The sequence below is a fragment of the Copadichromis virginalis genome, linkage group LG3 (genome assembly GCF_057382275.1).
Source record: "Copadichromis virginalis isolate Kocher_CV1m ecotype Utaka linkage group LG3, C_Virginalis_male_GT1.1, whole genome shotgun sequence".
Classification (NCBI taxonomy): domain Eukaryota; kingdom Metazoa; phylum Chordata; class Actinopteri; order Cichliformes; family Cichlidae; genus Copadichromis; species Copadichromis virginalis.
In genome coordinates, this window is record NC_140620.1 from 21,713,010 (window position 1) to 21,737,473 (window position 24,464).

The 24,464-nt window shown below is 40.2% G+C and overlaps 2 protein-coding genes and 1 pseudogene across 2 annotated transcripts in view; 2 read left to right on the forward strand and 1 right to left on the reverse strand.

Moving 5' to 3' along the window:
* The window catches only part of LOC146713418 (uncharacterized), a 2,322-nt gene extending 813 nt beyond the window's left edge, over positions 1-1,509 (reverse strand). The window contains exons 1-5 of the mRNA XM_085447791.1: positions 1,480-1,509; positions 1,363-1,398; positions 876-1,148; positions 551-796; positions 1-109 (exon numbers count right to left, since the gene is read on the reverse strand). The exon at positions 1-109 is cut by the window's left edge and continues 305 nt beyond it. Of these exons, the coding sequence (XP_085303917.1) occupies positions 1-109; positions 551-796; positions 876-1,148; positions 1,363-1,398; positions 1,480-1,489 (674 nt within the window). The 5' untranslated portion in view covers positions 1,490-1,509. The remainder of the gene's footprint in view (positions 110-550; positions 797-875; positions 1,149-1,362; positions 1,399-1,479) is intronic.
* Positions 1,510-17,664: 16,155 nt separating this feature from the next.
* Positions 17,665-18,639, forward strand: LOC146713419 (uncharacterized). The gene is made up of 2 exons (XM_085447865.1): positions 17,665-17,904; positions 18,024-18,639. The coding sequence occupies exons 1-2, from the start codon at positions 17,665-17,667 to the stop codon at positions 18,564-18,566; spliced, it is 783 nt and encodes a 260-aa protein (XP_085303991.1). The 3' UTR covers positions 18,567-18,639.
* A 527-nt stretch (positions 18,640-19,166) lies between these two features.
* Positions 19,167-20,214, forward strand: LOC146713420 (general transcription factor II-I repeat domain-containing protein 2 pseudogene; annotated as a pseudogene).
* The last annotated feature ends 4,250 nt before the right edge of the window (positions 20,215-24,464 follow it).

Consider the following 24,464-nt stretch of genomic DNA (forward strand, 5'->3'; position numbering starts at 1 on the left):
TTGGTTGGAGGGGCTCTGGTGGAGGTGGTGAAGGTGGTAGTGGGTGTAACTGTAGAGATATGCAAACCACTGGTGGGGTTGGTGGTAGTAGACAGTGTTGTAGGTTTACCTGCGGAGAGAATCTGACCTGTTCAGGTTATTATAGCTTCTTTTCCACTAGTACCTACTCATCCTCACTCAACTCTTCTCTACTCAGCTGCCATCATTTTCCATTACAACTGAGTATCACCTAATGTGTGTGATATCGATACAGCAACAAGGCTATGATGACATTTGTATGCAACACAGACACAATACTAAAAAATGGGTGATCATATACCTGCTGCTCGGTCAATGGATTCTTGCAGACTCAGGTGGCATGCAGTCTGTTGACCTCACAGACTGCATGTGACTCAGGTCACTTGGAACCCCAGCCAAGCAGGTACTAAAAAAACCACAGGGTACCAGAAACTAAAACCCTAAAATTCGAGTTGAGCAAGTCGAGCTGAACTGAGTAGGTGCTAGTGGAATAGGCCAATTATTGGTTAAAAAAAGGAGTGAAGCTGCTCACCTGTGACAGTGATCCAGCTGGATGGAGACTCTCCATGACCGCTGATGTCACACTTGTAGAGGCCTTCATCAGACCTGGAAACATGCTGGATGGTCATGTGACCTGTAGGCTGCTTCCTGATGAGGGAGCCATCTTTATAGAAAGCAGCTGGGAGGTTGGAGGGAGTGGTCTTTGTTTCACAGAGCAGAGTGACGTCATCTCCCTCCATCACAGGGAGGACAGGACTCTGCAGGATCACTGATCCACCTCAACACAGAGACAAACTACAGCATTTCATCCATTTACACACAGCTTCATCAACACTAACTCCACACACTCAGCTTACCAGTGACTGTCAGGTTAACCATGTTACTGATGGGACCCTCTCTGGACTCACACCAGTAAACGCCAGTGTGCCATGGAAAGATATAGCTGATTTTGCAGGAATTCCCAGTAGATTTCCCCCATTTAACTCCACATTGGGTCCTGGTTTCTTTGCTTGTGTTTCTCCTCAGAGTCCATACAGCAGAGCTGTCATCTTCTTCACAGCTCAGAGACACAAAGTCTCCTTCAAAGATTTGAGAGCTGCTGGGATTCACAGTCAGACGAGCTGTGAGGGCTTAAATAAAATATTTAGTCATATTCTTTTCCTCTACTTGTTAATGAAAACTAGACCAGCAAGATGTCTGTAAGAACTGCATGATCATCTACAAATGAAATGCTTTCTACATCCTCCTTAGTCATCACTCCTTAAGAAAGAAGTTACTTATAATTATTACTTACAGTCTTCAGGATTTCAAAAATATAACATTTGATAAAAGATGCTGACTGACCTTGGTTTGCTGTGCAGCCCAGCAGTGAGAGCAAAACTAAAAGAGAAATGAACTTTAATAACTGTGATCATCTCTCAGAATTCAGACACCAACACAGATCCAGCAGGTCGGACTCACCCAGCAGCATCTGTACAGATGTTCCCTCCATCCTGCAGCTGGCTGAAATGAGATCAGCAGCAGTTTGACAGAAATTAAAATAGTCCTACTTCCTCTTTCTGTATGTGTCAGAGGGTCCGTGTGCTTTTCTCTGTAGTGGCTACCAGGCAACACTTTTTTTCTTAAAAGTGCTCATGCACATAAAGCATGGTGAATGGACTGGTTCTTATACAGCACTACTTTACCTGAGTCCTCAAAGTACTTTGCACAATTGTCTCATTCACCCAAGCACTTTTTTCTTAGTACTTCTGATCTAATGTTCACACTCCTCTGGATGTATCATTGTAACACAAATATTAAATTACATCATTTAACAGCTTCATTAAACTTTTGTTCTGTCAGTTTTATATCTTTTGTATTATTTTCTTAAATTAGTTTTTTGATTTTTTTTAAAGTAATTCTGAAACGTGAGCTAAAGTTAAACTGAAACTGGACTTAGGAGAGTGAAGTGAAGCTAAATAACTCTGACTGCACTGTCATTGGGTTTTTGCCTCTGCTGGAAGCAACATCATATCCAGAGAAACAGGACTCCTCTTTATAATTTGATCTGTGTGTGAATTCCTTCAAGATCCCAACAGCAAGAACAAACAATTTTATATATATTTATATGAGTGGGAATGGTTCCTTGCCCTGGGGTGTCCCAAGCTGGTGGTATAAACTATTCAGGAGTCTCCTGCATCATCCACTAGGACTTTCTACTCATGCTGTTGGAGACTGTTTGCCTCACAGCCGTTTCACACCTGCAAGTCCAGGAGAACACACAGAAGTTGGAGAGGTCAACAAAGGGAATGTTTTTGTACTGTTTTATCTTTGGTGTTGTTGCTGCTATTTTTCTTGTCAAACCCCAAACTCAGGGTGCAGGGGACTGAACCACTCTGACAGCTCTGGGGAGAAGTTTACGAGACAGCTGAACTGTGAGTCTTGTGCTGAATTTCTTTATGCTTTTGTGTTGAATGACAGACAAGCATCAAGCTGCAGAGGCTAAAGACATTTTAAAGTGGTACTCAAGAGAATCAGACAGTCGACAATTTGTGGCAGCATCTGTTCCAGGCTTTCTGGAAGACTATTAACCAATGTCCAAAGAAGTTTTCTTTGAACATTGGCTACTTTTTCACTCTTTGTAGCTGACTATTTTCAGAGGAACATTTGTTGTTTGTTAAACCACTGACCTATGAATCATTCAAGCAATAAAAGGCACGTAACTCCCCAGAAAAAAAACAAAAAACAGGAGACCTGAACTTCCTTGGCCTTCTGTCAATTTTTGTCCATGCACAGGCATGACAGCACACCCAGCATGGGCATATTACTGGTGTCTATTGGGAGCAGGCAGGAGTAAAGCAGGAGAGCTTTACAGAACTGTAGTTATGCAAGTGACCACATGGAGACACTATTGTAGTATGTTTAAATGTAAAACCATGTTTGTAGCATTTAGTGTGAGAAAGAAGACAACAGCTTGCTTCAAAAGATGTTGTTGATTAGACTTTGTAGAAATTCTGTTTTTTACTCATAACCTACCTGATTACGATACAGCACAAACAATACTTTTTAAACTCTTCTTAATTGTGACTAAACTGTTTGTAATGCTTCACAGTTAATATGAGTGCAAAACATTTCTCAGCATAAACTGTATCAACTGACCAAAACATTCTTTCGGTAACTTTTGAGTGATGACCCACAAAGTTGACTTCATGTTTAATCTGATGCTGTCATGTGAAGACGACTCTGGGCGGTCGTCAATGCTGACACATGTTAGAAAGAAATCTGGATCTCTTGCATTGAACTAATGTATTAATTGGTAATTTGCAAAATATAAACTGTATTTAGATGGTGGCAAAAATATCAAATTAATATTTAGAAGTTGTGTTGAATTCTAGGAAAAAACAGCTTTAAAATGAAATGATATTAATGTGCAGATTTAGGTCCACTATATATTGCTTAAATTAAAAAAAATATATATACCAAAAATGTAATTAAAAGAAAAATGCTTGATTTGTAAAACTGGTTTTACTTACTTGAATGAATAGATTCTCAGTAAATATGAGATTTATCTGCTAAGAAAGACTTAATGTCACTTAATAAATATGTTTCTATGTTCTTTGTTTGGATGGGTCTTATTAATTTGATATGATAGGATGTGTGGCCATAACTTTCCATTAAAAAAATTAAATAAAAATGTGCACATATTTGAATTTTAAAACTACATTTTGAAACACTTCATTGATAAGCTGTTAAAACCAGATTTACACACTAGTGCTGTGCCATACTTCAAATCCCGATATAGATTTGACACCAAGTAAATACGGGGCCAGTATTTCCAATACTGATAAAGATGCTTTTAACATATAGAGGCAGCTTATACAGCGGAAAGCAGTGTGTGATTCATGAGCTGTACTGAAATGTGAAAGTTGAGAAGCCACAGCAGGTGGACACAGAAGAGAGAAAGGAGGCTAAATTAGAGTACTCTCAAGGACTCGTTTAGATTCTGTGCGTCATCAAAATGAAAGTGAAAGTGTCCAAGAGACATTTTTGTCCCTGATGATAAGGAAAAATGTCTGGAACAGTGGGAGCCCTAATCGTATTATTTTACAGTATTGCAGAGGTATCGCAATCTGGTGAGTGTTTATTCTGTTACTACTTGACTTGGCACATATATTCCACCCATCATTTTCTTAACTGTGTGTCCAGCTCAGTGTGTCAGGAGGACTGATTCACTGTCAGAGGCGAGCTGCAGTCTGTGTTACTGTCAGTGCTGTGATAGAGTCAATGAAAATTGTGTTTGTTTTTCCTTTTAAGGGAATCAGAATATTGACGTGAGTTAAGTGTGTCAGCTATTTCTCTGTCAAACTCCTCTTCGGGTTGTAACACACAGGTTAAAGATGAAAGATGCTTTATTGTCATTTCCACATGTAAAATGTGTTGAGAAGAAAAACAGCCCTGTGTGCTGGTTGTATTTAGATGGTGGAAAGATAATGAAAGAGTGAAAGATAATAGATAAGATATCTATCAAGATAATAATACCAGTGAAATAAAACAGTAAGCAGATGAAAGAAATAAGATAATAAAACTAATCTAAAAAGTGGCAAATTTCACAGATTTTAAATAGCAATGGCATTTAGGGTAGTGTTTGCAATACAGTAATGTCTAGTTTGAAGGAAGGTTTTGTACTGTAGAGCTGATGAGTCTCACAGCACCCAGAAACAATCCATTATGCAATGCAGCCTGTGCAAGTTTGCTGAGCGTGTACACTTCTCATTATGCTGAATGCTTGTAATCTGAAACGAGCAGCTTCTATGCTCTCTGGGGATTCTGTCATCAGGACATCTGTAAGAAATGTCCACTTGGAGCTGGTCTCATTCTCTCTGTGTCCCAGTGTCTTTGTGTGTCTCTGTTTGTAATAGAACTGCAAAGGTCTGTTCCACTGATAACAAATTCAGAAAGTCATTAAACCAGCTCTCTATATTGAAATCCTCTACATTACTTTCTCTCAGCTTGGCCGATGGTAATACCATCATCCTGGGTTTTGACCCCGTGTTTTGAATTTGTTTGCTCTTGTTCTTAGTTCACTGAGTGTTGGTTCCTTCCATGTCCAGTTTGTCTTAGTCTTGTTTCTGTGTGTCTTCTCCAGTATCTCCTTTGTTAGTTTTCTGTGCCTCACTGTGAAGTTTGTCTCTCAATGTTTCTTCGCCTGTACGGTGTACATTTTAGGACATCGTCAGGTATCAGACAAAAAATTGTCAGGTGTCAGTTGTCAAAAAAAAAATTGTCAGGTATCAGACCAAAAATTGTCAGGTGTCAGTTGTCAAAAAAAAAATTGTCAGGTATCAGAAAAAAAATTGTCAGGTGTCAGAAAAAAAATTGTCAGGTGTCAGTTGTCAAAAAAAAAAAAAGTCAGGTATCAGAAAAAAAAATTGTCAGTTGTCAAAAAAAAAAAAAAGTCAGGTATCAGAAAAAAAAATTGTCAGGTGTCAGAAAAAAAGTTGTCAGGTGTCAGAAAAAAAGTTGTCAGGTGTCAGACAAAAAATTGTCAGGTGTCAGTTGTCAAAAAAAAAAAAGTCAGGTATCAGAAAAAAAATTGTCAGGTGTCATAAAAAAAATTGTCAGGTATCAGAACACAAGGTACCAGAGAGAAAATCTTCCTGCAGGTGGCGCTGTTGTCATGTCCCACCCGAATTGATTTCCAAATACGTCATCAACGTGTGACCGTGGGAGAGCTGTCACCGTTCTCCAGCTTCAAAATGTATTACCCTTTCACGACCTGAAGCTCAGTACTGCGCCACTACGACAGCCATATCTATCTGTTCTCTGATTGGATTGTAAAATTTGTGATTGACATGGCATTGACCAATTAGCTGAAAGGAAAAAAAATTGGATCAAAATTTGTACTTGGAAGCTGAAACTCACACAGCAGGTAAACATCTGGGTCTAAAGGTGGATTGTCCCTCTGGGGGCAAGGGTACCTGGTCCTGGGGTATAGAGGATGTTTGGGGAGTGTGTGCGTAGTGTCTATTTCTGTTTGTCTCCATGTTGGACGAGTGTGTGAGTATTTGTATATGTGTGCATGAGGGTGGGAATGCATCTTTGTGTCTGTGTGTGCCTGTTTGTCTGTGTTTATATGTCAGGTTGGGTCAGAGACTCCACCTCTCTGGGAACATCTCCCCTCACCTCACTCCCTGCAGGTGGCTGAGTGTTCCTCAGTGACGGCCCCAACCGTTAGTGAGTTGGTGGTTCTTGGTATCCGGGGCTGGGCGCTCAGGTATGTACCAGCACACTCCAAGTGGCTGTTTGGCGGGGCCTGGCGCCCGTGGCTGACTTGGGCCCATTCCGGGAGGTGGGGGACCCCTCAGACCTCGGGCCGCTGGGTCCTGGTCTGCTCTGACGCGGCTGGCTGCCGGCGGAGCCCACGGGCACATCATTGCAGTCCCCTGTGACTTCTGCACCATGGCTGCTGGGTTACCCTACTCCTGGGGCTGTCCTCAGGTCTTTCTGGGAGGAAAGGTTACCCCTCCAATGGTCCTCTTTGGGTTCTGATGCACTGGGGGCCTCTGGATGTCTGGGACCTGGAACTCCCCCATGACTATGGGCTATTGCTCCCTATACCCTCTATCAGATCGTTACATGGAGAAACCTTTTGAATAGAAGTGCACTCACACACAAGGGTGTACACAACGGTGTACACATGGGTGATCACAGATACAAACTATATATTCCTTGGCTGCTACCTCAAAGCACATTGTGCGCTGTCGGTCTTGCATGCTGCAAAACAACTGTCAATATTTACTATTTACTGTTAATTATCTAGGTTGTTGCTGTGGTCCCCATATTGTGTTGCTCTTTGATGCTTGTTTTCATTTTCATTTTTTTCTTTCAACAGGTGATCCAGCGTTTTTACAGTATTACTTCTCATACTGTCCCTTGTCCGCTCTGTTTTTCTCTTCCTCCCTCCCTTTCTTTATTTCTTTTTCTCTTTCCTATCCTCCAGTCCCGTCTGTCTTGTCTGTAATTACTATACGGCAAAGCTGTATTGGCCTTCAGACAATAATTCTGATCACTAAAGTACCAAACGGGCCAAAATAGGACCAAAAATAACCAAAACAACTCACACACATCCAGGAAACTTGAGCACAGTTTTGCACATAGTTTTTTGCTTTGTATCTGTAACCAGACCTAAACAAAAACTATTTATAACTTGTATAAATATTTTTTTTGCAAACACACAAATTCTCATTTATAGATGCACAAAGATAAAAGTTTTCAGATATTTTGGTTTACAAGGTTACAAAACTCAGTTCACAACTACACATTCTGATTTACAAATACAAAATATTTATGACCACAATTTGAGCCCATAGTGGAACGGTCTTCCGGGTGGTGATTCCTCCGTGTTGTGTGTGTGTGCATGTTTGCAATGATCACATCATTGCAAACATAAGAAAAAGTCCAGCAAGCTCATCGAGTTGCAAACTCATCCTGCTGCAGAGCTCTCGACCTTGTAGAACTGCAGCGGCTTGTTCCAGTGATCAGTCCTTAATCCATCTGCATATCTTTGCATTACCTTTGATAATAAAACTAGGGTTATAATCATATGTGTATATTATTGCACAGGATTGTGTAAAAAACTATAACATTTGGAACAAAAGACAGTAACATGTCTCTATTAGTTACTTTCACAAGTCACTTCAAAATAGTAAAACTTTTCAAAAGATTCCCTTTTTTTAAGGCAACAACAACAAACAACAACAATAACAACAAAAACACAGGCGACCAAGAGAGAAAACGCTCACCTCAGGGATTACGTGTGATTGAATGTACTGGAAAAATCTCACTTTTGATCTATGCTAACGCAACAGTACATCAAACGTAATGCTTGAACAAAGTTGTAAGGAACATTGACTTATAAGTGACCTATGTTTGAATGTCTAATGAAGCAGTAATGTAACTCGCCCCCTTCCTGAAAAGAAAATGCACATTTGTCTTCCCCTTCATGTGTCTTTGACTCATTTTTACTTCTCCTTTCATATCATCAAAGCCGTGAATCCATCCTCTCATTTCTCTGTAACTTTCTCGTTCCTTCAGTCCACGTGAACCTCACAGCCACCACAGCAACCGTCGGGCAGAACGTCACTCTGCAGTGTCGAGCTCCAAACAAGAAGCTCATCACAGTAGTAGAATGGAGCAGAGCTGACCTGCAGGATGAGTATGTGTTTTTGATCCTGGATGGTCATTCCGATAGAGGCAAGCAGCATCCATACTTTATAGACAGGGTGGATCTGCAGGACAAACAGATGAAGGATGGAGACGTGTCTTTGATTCTGACCGATGTGAACATTAATGACACTGGAACATACGAGTGTCGCGTTGCGACAGGAACAAATCGCAAGAGGAGAGCTCATCTGGAGACCGATCCCATCAGTATCATCTACCTTCATGTTGATCCTCCAGGTGAGTGAGTAGAGTTGAGTGTGTGATCAGAGGTGAAGCTGCTTCCTGGTTGTTGATGTTTGTTTCTAAAGATGTTGTTGATGAGACTTTGTAGAAAGCAGCTGGTCTGAGTGATGTGATCAGAGTGCAGTAGATAATGTCTGACAGCAGTTTGAAGAGGAAATGGATTCTGTTCTGTTCTTCACTCATCACCTACCTGACAGCTGACACCTCACACCTGTTTCTCACCTGCAGGCCCGCCAGGAGGAGACACAGAGGATGGATGGATTGTCATTGTCAGTTTTGTTATAGTTTTTGGTGTTGCTGCTGTTATTACACTTGGGGTTGGGTTTTTTTTTTTTTCAAAACAAAATGCGAAAAGTAGAGGCAGGGGGCTTGGAGAAACCTCACTGTGATAGCCCTGAGATGATTATTTAAGAGATACCTAAAATCTCTTCACAGCTGAACTGTAAGTGTGTTGTTATAATCCTTCATGTTACTGTGTCGAATAACAGACCAAGCTGCAAATGTTAAAGAACATTCTCCAAGTGGCACTCTCAATACTCAGAAGCTGATAGTTTTTATTTTCTTTTTTAAAATCTGTTAAACTCGAAGGCCAATGGTACAGCTAAATACATCTGATGTCTTTATAAATTTAATTTCAGAGAAAATGTTACAGATGTGATAAGAGGTGTTAGAAAGTTTGATTATCACAGGGAGGTTTCACAGGTAGTAGTTGAATGGGACTTTTGTTTTGATTGGCTTCAAATAATTTCCCCTAGGGGTCAATAAAGTATTCTGATTCTGATTTTAGTGTGAATCCTGGCTTTTTACTTAAAAATATATCTTTCAACAGCTACTGAAAACTGTTGAGTAACTTTCCTGTAATTGTTAAGACACAGAGAATGCCGTTCAGGTAATAACATCATTTTTCACGGCTAACATTAACTGATCTTTAACAAGAATAACTTGCAAAGCAAATTCACCTTGCTTTGCAGATAACTCCTGTACTCGGAGGGGAATATCACTGGCATACAACAAAACACTGGAGTGAGTCATACAACGTATTACCTAAATTGTTTAAACATATTGCAAACAGCGTAAGAGAAAGAGCATCACCTTGATTGACAACAAAGGAAGTCTCAAAAAGTTTATTTTCTTCATCTCGACGTAGCGTTTTCAGTGAGAGAAACACAAAGTGAACCTGTTTGTGTGTAAATTTATTTCAGATTGCTATAACACTGCACACATCTTCAGTCTTGGAGAAGTCTTGCAGACTGAATACGTCACTTGGATGAGTGACAAAACGTCTCTGCCACCTAAAACGCTACGTCCAGATGAACAGAATTAACTTTTTGGGATTTCCCTACCTGGATGATTCCGCATGCAGACAAAGAAAGTATTAAATGAGCCAGCTTGTATATTACTGATATGCAAACCAGCAACATGATGACAGTTAAAAGAATTTAGTGCTTCAGGCTCCATATTAATGTTCTGTGTTCATATAATCTTACAATACAAGACATACTCAACTGTACAACCTATCTTTTGCATGCAACATTCTGACTGTACTCTGTGACCTTGGCAGAAAGATAACTATGCCTGTTATCCTTCTTTGTCAAATGCCATGCATACTGCTGCCATACTCTGTACTGCTGGTTGCTCCTTTTTTCAATGGCAAATTAAAACCTCACAAAGAGAACGTTTTGTGTGTAATTGAATTTATTTAGATAACACTGCATGTAAGAGAAATAAAATGGGTATTTTTGCATTGTATTGTACAGCAGGAAGTTTTCTGTAGGTCACTGCTAAAACATGACTATATTGTTGATATAGTAATGAAGAAAAAGTCAACGTCATTAGGGCAAAAGCACTGAATCACAGACAATTTTTTAATTCTTGTATCAAAGACACTGCCAGTAAACATTTCCATGTCTGTGATTGGTCAGATGCTGCCAGCACCACCTCTTTCATGTGACCACGCTCATTCAGTAAGCTGCAGGAATGTCTTAACCTCCTAAGACCCGAACTCTTCCACAGCATTTTTAATTTCTCTTTGATATTTGGGCTGATTGGGACCTGATGAATGTAAAAACAAAGAATTACTAGATTTTTTTAAACCTAATCTTTGTTTCTAAGAAACATGAGAGCCACATATGAGGATATTCATTTAACATTTCGATAGAACAGTAGCAGTATAATGTCCTTGTAAGTGGATATCAGGCCCTTGCAGAGCAAAATTGAGTATTTTGGTGTAAATAACCCAAAATGTGATGTCCACATATGTGGACGCAGGGTCCTAGGAGGTTAAAGACATAAAGACCTGGATGGCCTCAAATTTTCTGCTTCTAATCTCAGATAAACTGAAATTATTGCCCCAGATTGAAAATCTATGTAATCAGATTTTCAATCTGGATGGCATTACCTTGGCCTCCAGTCACACTGTGAGGAACCTTGGTGTCATTTTTGACCAGGGTATGTCCTTCAATGGACATATTAAACAAATATGTAGGACTGTTTTCTTCCATTTGCGCAATATAATTAGAGTCATCCTGAAAAAATACTTGGTTTATTTATTACTTTTAAGATCAACTAGTGTAAATCACTATTATTTGGCTATCCTGGCATGTACTTCATCCCTTACATGCTCACTAGCAACTTCTTGTCTTTAAATATATTATCTCCCCCTGCTAGTACTGAAATTTCTGTATGTAGTACTGAAACATGTCTAATATACACTTTGCTATGATATTGGGTTCCTATGATAATTAACAATCGAAAGGGAGACCGTTTGGATTTGGGAGACAGGCATCCACTGTTAAGATTAGGCTTAAAACTTTCCTTTTTGATAACGTGTGTAGTTAGGATTCCTCCCTTAGTTACACTGCACTAGGCCCAGGGTGCTGGGGGATTCCCATAATGCACTGAGCATTTCTTCATCACTCAGCCCCTTTCATTCACTATGTGTTTTCACATCACTTTTGCAAGTGCTTGCTGATAGGGGCTTCATCTAATTGTTGGGGTTTTCTCTTTAATATTGTCAGGTCCTTAAGGTACAGTATTCAATATAATTATGAAGGTACATGGGGTTTACGCTGATTGTGTGCTGCTGTTTGTTATTATATCTATATGCATAAGTATGTAGATGTGTTTATGACATAGATACAACAACTCGAGTTGCTTTTCTGCTTTTTAGAAAATGTTCTTTAACGTTATGTTTACGCCAGGCTTTCACTGCTTTATACAAACCCCCACAGTGACGTATACTGATTCCAACACAATATTTTTGTCAAAGTAACAAGATACCACACATATAACACAAATATGATAATGTGCAAATACACTGTGTACTCAAATGCATCATATGATATTCAAATAATGGATAAACTGACTATAGAAAGCTTTTCAAGCTTTTCCCCTTCCTCCTCTTTCATCCTGATCCAACTGTTCAGCATCACTGCAGACACCACACCAAACCATCAGTTAGTCTCTTGATCCACTCTCCGCTCACTAATGAACAAGACCCTGAGATACTCTCAAACCCACTCTACTCCAGAGTTCCCTTTTAAATCTGTAATATGAATATCCTTGTAGTTTTCCTCTGTTCAGATTATTCTAAAAGAAGCATCTCAGAGCTGATTTACATTTTAAGGGCTCAAGTGATGACAATAGCCAACCAAGTGAAGGATGCTTGGCTGCAGAGTAAAATCCAAAAATTAAAATAGTTATCTTTAAGCTAGCAGCTGTTACACACAAAAGCTGGTAGCGTAAGAAATACAGTAATCCAGACCAGGAACAGGCAAAAGGCAAAGAAGGAAGAAACAGAAGAAGACCCTTTATGAAGATAACAAAAACGACTGAAAAAAGAACAAAAACAAAAAAGCGTGGAGTGACGTAAAAACTGAGGTTGAAACCTAAGTTACAAATGAAAATCCTACAATTTTCTAACTAAATATCTCATGTTTAATACCAGTAATAACTAAAGCCTTTCATCTGTTAATGATAACCATTTTTTGCTATGTGTTTTTCATTTGCATTACGATGTAAATACTTAGTGGAAACATGATTTCTGAAGTCATGCAGGATTCTTGTTGTTCTATCAAATTAAATAAACAATGAAAATTCATATTCAATTCAACATGCACTGAATGCGATGTTGCCTTCTACAAACTCTGTGTCTGTGAATTTCCTAAAGTTGCTCGTAATACTATCCTCGAATGCTAACATTAACATGTAATGTGTGTTTTTGCAATGGGAACAAACTCCAATCGAAACAGAGTTTGATGGGTTTTGACTTATTTCATGGTGATGTTTCATTGTAGTTCTTTCTACCATAGTTTTACTGGAGAAACCTTCAGGTATTGATGATTGCAGAATTGAAAGTGACCCTGTTTCAGATGAATAGATTTAAGAGATTTCTTGCATATATTTTCCAAAGGTAAAAGTTTAGATTCATTTTCCATTTAGACTGTATTTATTACCAACAAATGGATTACTGGAATAATAATCCACTGTTTTTGTTGGTGGGGGGTTAACCCATTTTTCTGGTAACACCTAAATAAACTTTAGTCTCCGTGGAGCCTTTGTAGGTACAATAAGCTCTGCCTGGATGTGCTGGTTGTAGGGCCAAGGACAGCCCAGCTGTTTCTTGATAGTGCAGAGATATTTGTTTCTTATCTGGAAAGTTGACGTAGGACAGAGTTTATGAAATATCTGAGAGTATGAGAGTAGGCCTGTCGCAGTCTGTCTGATCACATGTTCTGTTTCTTTCTGTATTTTTTCTAAAATCAACATTTTTTTGTACTTTTTTCACTTTTTGCTTTTCACTGCTTTAAATTAGAAACAGTGATTTCAGATGTGTCATTGTTATTGATTTTTTTTTCTTCACACAGTTCATTGTTCCTCTGTGGTGCTGACCCACACAGTGCTGAATCAGTAGCGAGCACTTCACATCGGGTAGCTCCACTGTGGACTCCACCTCTTCTCTCCTCTGGGGTGTGGACCGCCTGAAGGATGCAAATAAAGAGAGAGAGACAGAGAGAGCAGCAGTTTGTCTCATACAGAGACACCAACAGATGAATCTGCCCATCTGCTACCTCCTCCTTCCTCCTCATCCTCCATCAGAGCTGCAGAAGGTAAGAGAAGCTGGACACGCTGCACACCTCTACTCTCATTTTAGCTTTTGGACCAAACAGCAGCACCGCTCAGTGGATACATCCACAATTCAGAGCTCTGAGAGACAAAGGAAGACTAATAAACACATAACACGAAGGATGATAAATAATTATAAATAGGCTGATTTCCACATGGGGATCTGTAGCACTGTATTTCAGTTATGATATTCATTAGTGTGCGTATTTTAAAAAAAGGACATATTTCTACTTGTCTTTATTCTCTGAGGGTGAAGGTTTCAAACCTTGGTGTTGGATTATAAAAATAAACTTCTAGTTTGGAGATTAAATCTGTCAAATGTCTATGTGAAGAATCAGATTTGACAGATGAGTACAGGAGCAGCAAGATGTTCGAACAACAACTTAAATCCATTTCTGTTTGTTTAACAGCCTCAGTATTAACACACAAACTCTGTGTCTGTCACTATTTTCCCCCACGTTACCTACAGTAAACAACATTGATCACCTGGGATGTTGTACCAAAGGCAGTTCATGACTTACGAGAGCTAAAGCACAATGGCAAAGATGTAATCTTGTACTAAATTACAGATTAGAGATTAAAAGGTGTGATGAAATCACTGCCTACTGACCAATCAGTTCTCTGGAATATTATGTTTTTATTCCTGGAAGAGGTTCAGGCGTGAGAGACATTTCCATGTCTGTGATTGGTCACATGCTGCCAGCACCACCACTTTCATCCTGGACTAACTTGTGAAATAACCATATTTTTGTGAACACTTAACTTGATTTCCAGTGAAGCTCTCTGTAAATGTCAAAATCAGAGCATTTTCAGTCCCAACTCTGCACAGCTCCTGGTCATATCTGTCACATACAGGTTCTGCATGGAGCTGTAAGGCTGTAAGGCTGTTGATGTCACAGTAGCAGCTCCCTGAAAAAGATGCTAAGCACCAAAGGTAAAAGTGGTCATCAAGATGAAAAAGTCCTCTAGTAGCCTGTATGAGTCTGAAGGCAGCCCACAGTTACCCACAGACTAAGCAGAGTGCAGCACCAGTGGTTGCTAAAAAACAGAAGTTTGAGTTTGTCGAGGTCATGGAGCAAGACTTTTAGAGGGAGTGAGTTGGTGTACAAGATTTTCACAATGTATTTTTCACTAATTTTCTGTCCATTCAGAAATGTCGCAACTGTGTGGCTTTCAGGTCTCTGTCAGCTGATTGGCCTCCTTTAAGATGCTCCACCTCCTGTTTGTCCTGTCTGTTCTGATTGGAGTGTCAGGTAAACACACACCTGGAAGCCATTTTAAGTGTTTCCTCCCATCACTTTAGTGCAGGGGTATCCAATTCCACTCCTCGGTGTCCTGCTTGTTTTAGCAGGACACCGGCCTTCCTCAACATATCTTGAAGTTCTCCAGAGGCCTGGTAATGAACTAATCAGGTGTGTTGACCCAGGGTAATATCTAAAACCTGCAGGTCACTGGCCCTTGAGGCCTGGAGTTGGACACCCCTACTTTAGTGGAAGCAACATAAACATAGCACAAACACCCTGAGCAAAAAAGAGCAGAAAGATTTAAAGTGTTAAAGGGAATGACGCTTTAATAACCTAACAAATATTGTGCATCTTTGTTTTTAAGGTTTGCTAACTTATAGTATAAACTGTAAATTCATGATGTTGATTCTTTAGTAACAAACACTGTTTTATCCACTCATGATGTTACTGTTTGAACCTGCTGCACTCCCTGTTTGTCCAAACAACTAAGACTAAAGCTCACAGCACTCATGTGCCTCCATATCTTCAGGAGCTTGGCAGATAATCACTGGTTCTTCAGTGTTGGACATCAGCTCATGTCCAATCACTTATTATGGACAGAAGTACGAGCAAATCTATGTGAGTATCCTGATGTTTTTATGTTTTAAACAATTCTGTCATCCCCACCTGTGCTGATGAGTATCGCCTCGATATACCTCCTGAGATTTTCTAGCAGGAGGACATTTTTGTTCAAGAATTCTTTTATGAATGAGAAAATAATGAAACAAAAACTTCTCACAGAAAAAGGAGCTCAAATGTGAAGAAAAAATTAAACCTCATGAAGGAGACCTAAACTCTTGACTCTTTCTTATCTCATTGAGGCGGCCGTTTTGATGTGATGCCTGTGAGAGAAACCCCATGCATCGTTCGTGTAGATGATTATTAATGGGTTAAATATGTATTTTATGCTTGTCTTTCTATATTTTATTTCTTTCTATCTTAATATTAAGCAGCCAATTTGGCTTTCAATTAAATATATAAAAAATGTTTTCATCTTTGTAACAGTGGAATCAATATATTAAGATTGATCCTCTGGGTCTGACTGGATCTATGGTACAGCGAAGGCACATCAACATCCGTCCATCTATGCTGCAGTTTTTGCCGTTATCAGAGAGATAACCATGTTTGCTAGTATGGCAGGGTGTAGGTTGTAGCTGGGCTGGACCGGAGGGGTGGAGCAGTGGGTTCAGGGTGTGATTACTGGAGAGGCTGACCAGCACAGCAAGTCTTAAATAAATGGTAAATGGCCTGCATTTGTATAGCGCTTTTCTAATCCATAGGACCCCAAAGCGCTTTACACTACATTCAGTCATTCACCCATTCACACACACATTCACACACTGTCTTCATCATCTAATCATGCCTCCCCTAATTAAGTACGATGCCAGGACCTGACAAGAGCTGTGCGTCATGCTGAGCTAGAGGAGGCAACTAGTGGGTTTGTAGAAAAGACGTAGTATCACTGATTAGTTGTGTCTTTGACTTCTAACAGGTCGCCTTCATGAGTGAAAACATTGCATTCTGCTTCGACAACTTTTTTAACCCTGGAACTGGAGGTGACTGTCTTGTGGGGACTGCACCTGACTCAGACAGCATTGAGCTTTGGATAAATGAACCCAATGCTGAAATCCAAAAGCTGATTTATGACAATGTAGCAACCATTCAGAACAGGATGGAATGCTATGTGTTGTTTATCATGGAGCTCAATGGGAAAATGTGAGTTGTTTTAGACTAAATTAACTGTGTAAGAACAAAAAATAAAATTTGACATGATTTTTTTTTTATCATATTAAACATTGGTGAACACTTTCAGAATTCCTAATAGTGTCTGAATCTTCTCTGTTTACTTTACAGTATGGTTTGGTTCCAGTTAATTTTGGGACACAAACTGTTTTGATTGTGGAAATATTGGCATTTGGTTCAGTGGTGAGTCTCTGCATGTGACAGATAATAAATAATATGTTAAGATATTGACAAAAACAAAAAACAACAAGAACATCAACAGAAAAACCCCAAACACAGACACATTCAAAAAAAATCTGTAGTAGACAGACAGTTTCCATATCAGTAAGAATCATTCAGACATGTTTATTTCACAAGTAGATTTTTATCCATTCTTCTGTCTGAAATCAGTTGTCTTTACTCTGTGATTGTAACATTGTTTGTGTTTATTGCTGTCTAGGCATTTGAGGCTCAGGTTGGTGGTATCACAACTGATATAATGGCTGTTTTGTTCGGTCCCAGCAATCGTCAGTATCAAAGATTCTTTGACATCAGTGGATGCAGATATGATGGTTGGTGAATCTCAGGCTTCAAAACTTGACCCATGTGTTCTGTATTTCAATGTTACCATGATGTTTCTGTCAGTTGTTATTAAACTAGTCAGCGATCTTTGAGTTTTTAAACTAAACTATCCCTCATTTCAGGTGGTTTGCATGAATACGGTGCAGTGCTGAGCTCAGATCTGGAAACCTGCTCTAGTCTCACCTGTTCTGACACTGCTGCACTGCAGATTTCTGGCTGTGGCCCTCTGGACCGTTGTGAAGGCAATGGCATGTAAATATATCTGTATTTGTATTTCAAAGAAACGTCTGTGATCACTTTCTTACTGGTCCCCACAGAGGGATACTCCTGCCTGAGTCTGTGTTTGTGATTTGGTGCTATATAAAGAAAATTTAATTGTATTCAATTAATGAATATGTATAAAATGTCTCTTCCCCACTGGTTTGGCGTTCAGCAGCACCTCGTGATATTTTTTTCATTCTTGTTTGTTTCCTTTCTTTCTACCAGCTGCATGTTGTACTCCACATGCACTGTGACTGGCCCCACTGTCATTGACTTCCACGGCCAGGTTAACTCTGTTGAGGATCGGTGTTCATACTCTCTGGTCTTGACTCCATCAGTACCAGACTTCCATGTTCTGGGGAACTTCCGGGAACGTCGACGTAAAGACGTGACCTTTTTGGACAGTGTGACACTGGTTCTGGACAGGCCCAGCATTAAAATTCATCTGGAACAAGGTGGGACAGTTCGGGTAAGCTACCTCCACCCACAGTTTAGTCAGTGCAGTCTAATGATAGTTGCTGCGAAATCAACCGGTTGTGTGTTTCAGATGTTTCACTTACTATTTCCTACACTTTGCTTGTTATCCAGCTGGACAACTCAATCCTGACCCTCAATAGTTTGCCTCAGCTGGTTCACAATGTGGAGCTCTCTAAAGACCGAACTGGAGTCACTGCCAAGGTGTCGCTCTCATACTCTACCATCTCTGTCTTCTTTGACGGCTACACTGCACAGATCTACTTAGAACATAGGTGTCAAACTCTGGCCCGCAGGCCAAATTTGGCCCGCAGCCTAATTACATTTGGCCCACGAGGCCATACCAAATTAGAGCTGGCCCGCCGGTCTTATACAGTGCATGTACTGCTAATACTACAAATCCCAGAATGCTCTGTTGGCGTTTTGGCGCGTCAGTCAGGACAGGACCCATTAACGCCCTCTCCTCTGTTGACTGTAGTCATAACAACCGCGCGAATACTGCCGCGCTACCTCTCCCAAAATGGCGAAAAGAAAGAACGAAAACAGGAGCTTTCTGGACATGTGGGAGACAGAATATCTGTTTACCTATGTAAAAAACAGACCTGTTTGTCTTGTATGTGGAGCTCATGTGGCTTTAACCAAGGAGTACAACATTAGACGACACTATGAAACGAAACACCAAGAGAAGTACAAGGACCTGGACATGACTCAAAGGCGCCGGAAAGCAGAAGAGATGAAAAGAAGTTTTGTTTCACAACAGACTATGTTCAAAAAAGCCATATCACAAAGTGAGGCTGCTGTAAAGGCTAGTTTTGTTGTGGCAGCAGAGATCGCAAAATCAGCCCGGCCCTTCAGTGAGGGAGAGTTTGTGAAAAGTTGTATGATGAAAGTTTGCGACGTTGTGTGCCCAGAGAAAAAGCAAGCATTTTCAAATGTTAGCCTGAACAGAAACACAGTAGCTGATCACACGTGAACTTGCCAACAATCTAAATAACCAGCTGATGGAGAAGGGAAACAGTTTCGTTGCATTCTCCCTCACTGTGGATGAGAGCAGAGACACCTCTGATACTGCCCAGCTTTCAGTCTTCATCCGTGGTGTGGACTCAACTCTGTGTTACGGAAGAACTTTTAGGATTAAAATCAATGCGTGGCACAACCACAGGGAAGGAAATATTTGAAGAGGTTTCCAAATGTCTAACTGAAATGAAGTTGCCATGGGAAAAACTTGTGGGGTTAACGACAGATGGTGCACCAGCGATGTGTGGTCAAAGGAGCGGACTGGTGGGCAGGGTACGGGAGAAGATGCGAGCGGAGAACTGTGCAGGTGAGCTGACTGTTTATCACTGCATCATACATCAAGAATCACTTTGTGGTAAAGCCCTAAAGATGGAACATGTTATGACCGCAGTAACACGAGTAGTTAACTTTATAAGAGCCAAAGGTCTGAATCACCGCCAATTCAAATCTTTTCTTGAGGAGTGTGGTTCGGAATACGGAGACGTGCCGTATCACACGGAGGTGAGGTGGTTAAGCCGAGGGAAAGTACTGAACAGATGTTTCGAGCTACGCGAGGAAATATTTCAGTTTCTGGAAAGCAAAGGGCAAGACACAGCTGAGCTCAGGGAGCAAGAGTTTCTGTGTGAGCTGGCCTTTATGTGTGATATCACGAGCCATCTCGATGCGCTGAACCTGCAGCTTCAGGGACGGGGGCGTATCATCACAGATATGTACGCTGCAGTGAGGGCTTTTAAAATGAAATTGTGCCTGTGGCAGAATCAGATGCTACAAGGAAACCTGGGCCAACATGCAAATCTCTACTGCTGTGTTCCCATGCGTACAGTTTGCTGAAAAACTCTGTGTACTCAGTACTGAGTTTACCCGGTGGTTTGCCGACTTTGACGCCCAGAAATGTCGATTTGAACTGCTCAGTAATCCTTTTGCAGTTGACGTGGTAAAAGCACCAACAAACCTCCAAATGGAGCTGATTGAACTCCAGTGTAGTGACACGCTGAAATCAAAGTATGATGCTGTGGGCGCTTCACAATTTCCACATTTCATCCCTGACACAATGCCTGGGCTCCGCACCCACGCTGCTCAGATGCTCTCCATGTTCGGCAGCACTTACCTATGTGAGCAACTATTCTCCTCAATGAAGATGGCCAAAACATCTCACAGGAGACGTCTGACCGATGAACACCTTCACTCGATCCTGAGGATTTCCTCAGCTCAGAGCCTGAGCCCAGACATTGAGGAACTAGCATCCAAGAAGAGATGCCAGGTATCTGGCTTGGACGCATCAGAGTAGATCAGTGTGTAGCAAACTGAGCTATAATTACCATTTTCTTTGTGCAATTTGTCTTGCTACTCCCAGACATGGGCTTGAATGGTTTCACGTTTAATGATATTTTTATTGGTTTATTATTGTTATTTTATTTTTACATTTATTATTAGCCTGGGGAAAAAGTTTACTGCTAAAATTTAAATCAGAAGGCTGCAAATACAATTTTTATTTAAGAAATGCATTCCAGTGATATGTTATTTAATTGGAATTTCAATTTTGCATGTGTGCAATATTAAGTTATATATCGTTCAGTATTAAGCGTTGCTTATTCCATATTCAGTTTTTCAGCAAAACTTATTTGAGTCTGTAAGAAAAAGTTCCTTGTTATATCTGGAGGAAGATTTTTTTCAATAAATATTAATGTTAGCCCGCGACTTTGTTCCAGTTTTGAATTTTGGCCCACTTTATATTTGAGTTTGACACCCCTGTTTTATACAGTCGGTGGCAGTGTCCCAATTCAGGGTCTACACGCTTGAAGTACGCATTTTAAGTGCGGTTACGTCACCGCCACGCGACGACGGCTGTCCCAATTCGAAGTGTACTTCAAATGCATACTCCAAATGCGCCGTCGATTTCCCCAAATATCAAGCGTGGTCCGGTGTACGCTTCGTGGTCCCATATATCGCACAATTCATAGCGCGCCGGTGGGTGTGGATAATTTTGCCGCAAAATACGGCAGAAGGGAGCGGCCGAAGAGGTTTTTTTTTTTTCAAACTTTATTGAACTTATAAAGCGAACAGTCAGTCATTCCAGTTCAGTTTGTACAGTAGACATACAAGGCAAACAAGAGTAACAATATACAGTACAATGAAATAAGAAGGATAAATAAATAAAGGATAGAAAAGAAAAAAAGGGGGGAATGTGACAGACTTCATAACAACTTTGTACTTGAAAGCTGTGACAGCTCATTTGTTAAACATTTCTGAATGAATTTCAATCAATGATAAACCTTTTTTATTGGAAGTTAATTTAAGAGAGTTTAAGTAATATTCAATTTCAATCAAAAACAAATTAAATGATGGGGTTGAGTTTTGAAATTTACATTTATGTATGTGGATTTCCCTAATAAGATGGAGCGGCCGAAGAGTGAACTGTCAAAAGTACTGAATATGACGCCACTTATTTATGTGCGAATGTTTAATAATTAAAGTCAGTCATATATCCACAAACACAACAAGCTGAAAGTCAGTGATATATATATATATATATATATATATCATAATAATCTGACAATACTATAATATTGGCCATATTATAATATTGGCCATATTATATTTACATTACCACAGTGAGATGACTTTAGTCTCATGAACAACATTAACTAATTGTTATTTACTAACTAATCTTAAATGACTGTTCAGCACAGAAATGAAGCCCAACAATCATGTTTTACTGTGGTCTCAGCCTCAGATACTCAACTAATCAAAGTGATGTCATGACAAAAATGAATGACCAACAGAACATTTTTCTCCTTCATTTCTGTCAAACAATGCTGTATGTAACGTGTCTCGCGGTTAGTATCATGGTTGCTAGGCAACCTGAACAGCGCAACGAAGCGTATACCGTCCCATTTCACAAGCCTCTCACTTCCGCACTTCTCGTACTTATAGTACGCACCGTACGTAGTACGCGTAGTGTGCGTACTTCAAGCGTGCAGACCCTGAATTGGGACGCAGCCATTGGGTGGTACACACCGTAAAAAGTTTGAGAAACACTGATAAGTTAAGTGTATGTGTGCTTTTTAAAAACATTTAAAGCTGCAGTACAGAATCTTTGAAACAAGCTTAAAACATTTTTAGAATATAAACCGAGCATCTGCTTCTCTTTACAGCTCCTCACTCCACCAGGGCTGTTTGGCACTTTCTGATAGTGTGAAAATGTGATGTATGTACTGCAGCAGTCATACAGATAACTGAACGGTCCAAAAGTTGGCCTACCTATTACTGGCTGTTTTAGTAGAGTTCTGGCTGAACCACATAAAAATATATCATTAATTTTAATTTTAATCTCCCCAATCAATGATAATGTCATGTTGGAATGTTGTTAAAGAGGGTCAAAATGTTTCAACCCAGTTTGTTTTGCAGATTCTGTATAGCAGCTTTAATATAGGGAGAACACAACTTCCAGATTGTGTGAGTAAAATCAGTTTTTTTTCTTTGTCAGTTTAACAGTTTCTGTTGTGCCCGTCACTGTTCCCTGTCTGTTTTCTTACCTGGTTCTTCCTGACCTTGTACTTTCTCTCCTCTCTTTCCTCTCTCCCTCTTTGGACTGACAATCATACACAAATAGATTGTATTCAATTAGATGAAAAATTACATTAATATGAAGAAAATTCTATTAAGATCGCTAACAAAAGTCCCCTCTCAGTGTACTTTCAACCAAAAGGCAAATAACCAAACCGTATGTATATCTAATTAAAAATATAAATATTGAAACACTGATCCAACATTACTCTTGTTTGACGGATCATTTGATTTTACACTTTTACCTGAATGTGGCTCCTTTTTTGAAAAAAACTTCCTTATATCCATTATGAACCTGACTGTCTCTCTCTACACACACACACACACACACACACACACACACACACACACACACACACACACGCACACAACAGGAGTTATAAGGTTAATGGGCATTCAGTCAGTTAGCTAGTTAGTATCCATTTCAAACAGGACAGTGGTAACAACAGTAGGCTGCCAACAATTTAAAGTTTTAGATTTTAAATAGGCTGTATACATTTCAATGGGAGCAACAGGACGGTCATATGTCGCTGATTTTACTACAGAGCAGGACGGATTGTAGGGTAGCAAACATCGTCAGAAAACACGTTTTCAACACTGCAGGTTACCTGGTGTAATGCTTTTGAGCTAAAAAGAAACATGGTCTGTCTCCTACCTAACTATATAAAGAGTAACTGAAGGTTAAATGCAGCTAATATGTCCTGTTTTAAGCCAGGCACTTACACCTCTTCTCCGCTGTGTCTCAGCCACCATCGCTCTGGCAGCAAGAGCGCTAGAGCAGGGGAGAGGCGAGCTGGAACAAACCATTTTGGGAGGGGGGGTTATCTATACTTTTGTTGTTAAAATGGTGTCTCAAACAAATACAGTACTGTATGCTTTTTATATTTTTAGTAGTGTGTCACACAAACAGCAAATATTGTCAAAAAAAAGTAAGAAATCTTTGGGGGTGCTTTGATTCATTTGGGGGGTGCTTCAAAAACAAGTAAAAACTTCCTTCATAGACTGATTGACCATTAAAGAACACCTCCAAATATCAGACTCAGAATTATGAATTTCTAATCCATGGAGGATTTATATTTGTTTGTTTTTTTGGTTTTTTTTTTGCCTGTCCCGTTTGGCTCTTTTGCCATCAGAATTGTTGTCTAAAGGCAAAGAAAGATGCCCAACGGATTTACTTTACCAAATGGACCATCCCAACCTTGCCGTAATGGTCCATTTCACCTTTTATTGTTTATTTTATTTTTTATTTTCACTTGCTAAATACGGGACAGACTTGACTGGGGAAAAGAAAAGGGAGAAAGAAAGAGGGGAAAAAAACAAAAACCAACAAAATAAGCAGACAAAAATACAAATATCAATAACCTGGATCACCTGTTGAGAAAGAAAAAAGAAAACAAGCATTTAACAAGGGATAAACAACATCACAATGATATATGGGAATATGACAGTAAATACTAAATATTAAACATTATTGTGCAGCACATAAGATCAACAGAACACAGTGTGCTTTGAGGTAGGAGCCAAAAAGGGTGTAGTTTGTGGGTGTGATCACCCGTGTGTCCACCTGTGAGCATGGACGTGCTTGTTTTTTTAAAAGGTTCCTTCATGTAATGATCTGCTAGAGGGTGTGGGGGGGCCACAGCCCGTCCTCCAGGGCATGGAGCAGGTATGGAGGAGATCAAAACTCCAGACATCCAGAGGCCCCCAGAACACAAGAGACCAAGAAAGACCAACAGAGGGGCAGCTGCGCCACTGTCCCAGTAAGAGCTGAGGAGAGTCCCAGATGAGGGTTCACTCAGCAGCCGCGGAGCAGAAGCCAGGGGGGGTTGCAATGACGCGCCCGTGAGCTCCGCTGGCAGCCAGCTGTGCCTGAGTGACCGAGCCCCAGGCCGAGAGGCCGGGGGCACCCCACCTCCGAAGTGGCCCGAGCGAGCCCCAGGCTCCAGGCCCCGATAAGCGGCCGCCAAGGAG

Bases quoted from the DNA above. Each gene is read 5' to 3' on its own strand.
- LOC146713419 (XM_085447865.1), top strand. From the start codon at position 17,665: ATGTTGTACTCCACATGCACTGTGACTGGCCCCACTGTCATTGACTTC. The intron at 17,905-18,023 runs GTAAGCTACCTC...CTTGTTATCCAG, and splicing joins AACAAGGTGGGACAGTTCGG to CTGGACAACTCAATCCTGAC.